The 3,789-nt window shown below is 38.7% G+C and overlaps 2 protein-coding genes across 2 annotated transcripts; both read left to right on the top strand.

Annotated features, from left to right (window-relative positions):
* The first annotated feature begins 732 nt into the window (after nt 1-732).
* Nucleotides 733-1,335, top strand: LOC107754230 (E3 ubiquitin/ISG15 ligase TRIM25-like). Its single transcript, XM_016570600.1, has one exon. The coding sequence runs from the start codon at nt 748-750 to the stop codon at nt 1,333-1,335; it is 588 nt and encodes a 195-aa protein (XP_016426086.1). The 5' UTR covers nt 733-747.
* Nucleotides 1,336-2,653: 1,318 nt separating this feature from the next.
* On the top strand, nt 2,654-3,225 carry LOC107754229 (E3 ubiquitin/ISG15 ligase TRIM25-like; the record flags this gene model as incomplete). Its single annotated transcript, XM_016570599.1, has 1 exon — nt 2,654-3,225. A coding segment is annotated over exon 1 (564 nt), but the record flags the coding sequence as incomplete, so codon positions are not given.
* Nucleotides 3,226-3,789: the final 564 nt, after the last annotated feature.

Below are 3,789 nucleotides of genomic sequence, written 5' to 3'. Positions count from 1 at the left end.
AACTGTACAGCACTGTACACGTACAGGGTATCCCTGTGGAACTGAAAGTGGACACTGGAGCAAAGTGCAATATGATGGCGTTAGACACTTTTTATTGGAACCTTCACCTCTACCCACTAGAGAGATCCATGCATTTTGGAACCTTCACCTCTACCCACCAGGGAGATCCATGCACAGCTCACTAAGAAAAGATTGTGTCTGAAGCACAGTTATGACAAAACTAGTAAACCACTGAGCACTCTCTTCACAGGGCAAGTTGTGAGGATGCAATCCCTTCAAGGGTATGATAGCAAAGGAATGGTGAAGGAAGTCTGCCCGGGTACCAAGGTCTTACATCGTCTTGTCTGGAGGAAACCTGTCTGTGAAAGATCCTTTGCTAAATCAGCATGATGATGCTGATCACCAATCCATATCCCAAACAAAGTAACTTATTATCATGGTTCCCCATTCCTAGTCCAGGAGAGTCACTTTCCCACAGACTTTTGTTTGATCTCTACTTAAATGCACCTGAATCAACTAGTCAAGGACTTTGTGTTTACTTGTCAGTAGTATCGAAACTGAACTCATGAATGTGAACTCTACAGGAGCAGGAATGATGTACCTGCTTTACAGACTCATAGACACACCTCTTTTACACACGTCACTCAAACACAGAACCAGAAAACAGGAATCACTTACATTCAGGGAGAGAGAAACTGAAGTGTAGTTGAGCTGTTGTGTGTTGTCTCTCTGTATTAATGCAGTAAAATGGCAGAAGCCAGATTTTCTCAGGATGAGCTCATGTGTACAGTGTGTCTGGATCTCCTGAAGGATCCAGTGACCATCCAGTGTGGACACAGTTACTGTAAGAGCTGTATTACAGACTGCTGGGATCAGGAGGATGAGAAGAGGGTCTACAGCTGCCCTCAGTGCAGACAGACCTTCAGTCCAAGACCTGCTTTAGGGAAAAACACCATTCTGGCTGAACTGGTGGAGAAACTAGAGACGATTACACTTTCTGCTGACTGTTACGCTGGAGCTGGAGATGTGCAGTGTGACGTCTGTACTGGAAGAAAATACAAAGCCGTCAAGTCCTGTCTGGTGTGTCAGGAATCTTACTGTCAAACTCATTTTGACCGTCATGAGGAGTTTCATTCACGTAAGCCACACAAAGTGATCAATGCCACTGGACGACTGCAGGAGATGATCTGCCAGAAACATGAGAAGCTTCTTGAGGTTTTCTGTTGCACTGACCAGAAATGTATATGTATGCTATGTTTGATTGATGAACATAAAAACCACAGCACTGTATCAGCTGCAGCACAGAGGACAGAGAAACGGGTATTTAAATCTTGACTTGCTTTTCAAGTAACTAGTATAACACATTACTTTTAAATTTACAACAAAATATCTGAGTTCAAATAAATAATGCAAATTCCTTTGTTTTCCCATTTATTGACGGATAACTCTCTTTTGGGGTTTTTGTTATTATAAAATAAATAAGTAAGCCCAGCCCAGGTGACAAAAAGTAACACAAAAGTTAAGTAATGCACTACTTTCCATAAAAGTAACTAAGTAACACAATTACTTTATATAAAATGCAATTAATTACTTATTTATGGAGTAATGCAATATTGTAATGCATTACTTTTAAATTCAGTTTAAATTACACTTAAGTTAAGTACAAACCCCCAAAAACAATATTTAATTTCAGTAACGTTAGTGAAATAAAATAAAATAACTCTTTACACCTATGCATAAAACGATTGCAAGACATTTCATGGTACATGACCCGTTTCTGCTCACCTGCTCCCTGGTTGTCTGTTTAATAGCATTGACCCTAAATAACATGTGAATATAATGTTGGCTACTTCAGAAAACAGAAAATAAGCACATCTAAAAAAATCTCTTACTTACCTTTATGAAAATGTCGAGGGTAAACGAACATAACCGGAGATATGTTGGCAAATATGATGATTTTGCATATCACCGCTGCAACCCAGGCCATCTGACGCGGCAACGCCTCTTGTTGTTTAGTCTTTTTTTTTCAAGTGTGAGACCTAAAATATCTTTCTTCGTGGTGAGTTTTTGACCTTTTCTATCATGTAATTCACTATTGCAGACTTTAACACAACAAGAACGTACCATTTTAAATCAAATGAAAAAGACAATTCTCCAACTACAGAACACCTCGGCTTTCATACCTTACAAATGGCGGCGATACCTAAAATGCACTTCGATTATCGTGAGTGTGACGTCACCTGACAAAAACCGATTGTCAAGTGCCAAGCATCCGCGCTGTGATTAATATATATATAAATTCATATAAAAATGTTGTAACTTCTGGATAATGATTTCATGAATTTTCACTGCTTAACTCCATTAATGAGAGAGTCATACTTAATTTAAATGTGTATATCAAATGTAAAACAGACTTTCAAATCAGCCTGTTTACTATATTATTTCGCTCACTCCAGTAAAAGAGTGCTTACATCAGGTCCCTGGTGTGGCTGTATAGGAACAGGAATGAGAAACTTGCTTTACAGATTTGCAGACACACCCGTTTTACACACATCACTCCAACACAGCAGCAGGAAACAGGAATCACATGATTCCAGGGAAAGATAAACTGAAGTGCAGTTAAGCTGTTGTGTGTTTGTGTCTCTGTATTCATTCTGTAAAATGGCAGAAGCCAGAGTTTCTCAGGATGAGTTCACCTGTCCAGTGTGTCTGGATCTCCTGAAGGATCCAGTGACCATCCAGTGTGGACACAGTTACTGTAAGAGCTGTATTAAAAACTGCTGGGATCACAAGAGAGTCTACAGCTGCCCTCAGTGCAGACAGACCTTCAGTCCAAGACCTGCTTTAGGGAAAAACACCATTCTGGCTGAACTGGTGGAGAAACTAGAGACGATTACACTTTCTGCTGACTGTTACGCTGGAGCTGGAGATGTGCAGTGTGACGTCTGTACTGGAAGAAAATACAAAGCCGTCAAGTCCTGTCTGGTGTGTCAGGAATCTTACTGTCAAACTCATTTTGACCGTCATGAGGAGTTTCATTCACGTAAGCCACACAAAGTGATCGATGCCACTGGACGACTGCAGGAGATGATCTGCCAGAAACATGAGAAGCTCCTTGAGGTTTTCTGTTGCACTGACCAGAAATGTATATGTATGCTATGTTTGATTGATGAACATAAAAACCACAACACTGTATCAGCTGCAGCACAGAGGACAGAGAAACAGGTATTTAAATCTTGACTCTGATGAAATATTGCTAACAATTTAAATTTTCATATGTGCCCATCTTATATGTGCTTATATTCAGTGCTGGTGTAACGCATTACAAGTAATGTGAATTACGTATGCAGATTGCTTTTCAAGTAACTAGTATAACACATTACTTTTAAATTTACAACAAAATATCTGAGTTCAAATAAGTAATGCAAATTCCTTTGTTTTCCCATTTATTGACGGATAACGCTCTTTTGGGGTTTTTGTTATTATAAAATAAATAAGTAAGCCCAGCCCAGGTGACAAAAAGTAACACAAAAGTTAAGTAATGCACTACTTTCCATAAAAGTAACCAAGTAACACAATTACTTTATATAAAATGCAATTAATTACTTATTTATGGAGTAATGCAATATTGTAATGCATTACTTTTAAAAGTAAATTTCCCCAAAACTGTTTATATTGGTGCCCATATTAACAGGTTATAGCATTCAGCAGAAATGAACAGCAGCTATTAGAAGAGTTTCACTTTTTGGTGAAAATGCACTGTAAACCTTTATCAACACAATCTTTTGT

Source organism: Sinocyclocheilus rhinocerous, unplaced genomic scaffold (assembly GCF_001515625.1).
Source record: "Sinocyclocheilus rhinocerous isolate Xijiao unplaced genomic scaffold, SAMN03320098_v1.1 scaffold1343, whole genome shotgun sequence".
NCBI lineage: Eukaryota > Metazoa > Chordata > Actinopteri > Cypriniformes > Cyprinidae > Sinocyclocheilus > Sinocyclocheilus rhinocerous.
Note: the sequence above shows the minus strand (reverse complement) of the source record. Positions and strands in the feature narration are given on the sequence as shown.

Bases quoted from the DNA above. Each gene is read 5' to 3' on its own strand.
- LOC107754230 (XM_016570600.1), top strand. From the start codon at position 748: ATGGCAGAAGCCAGATTTTCTCAGGATGAGCTCATGTGTACAGTGTGT.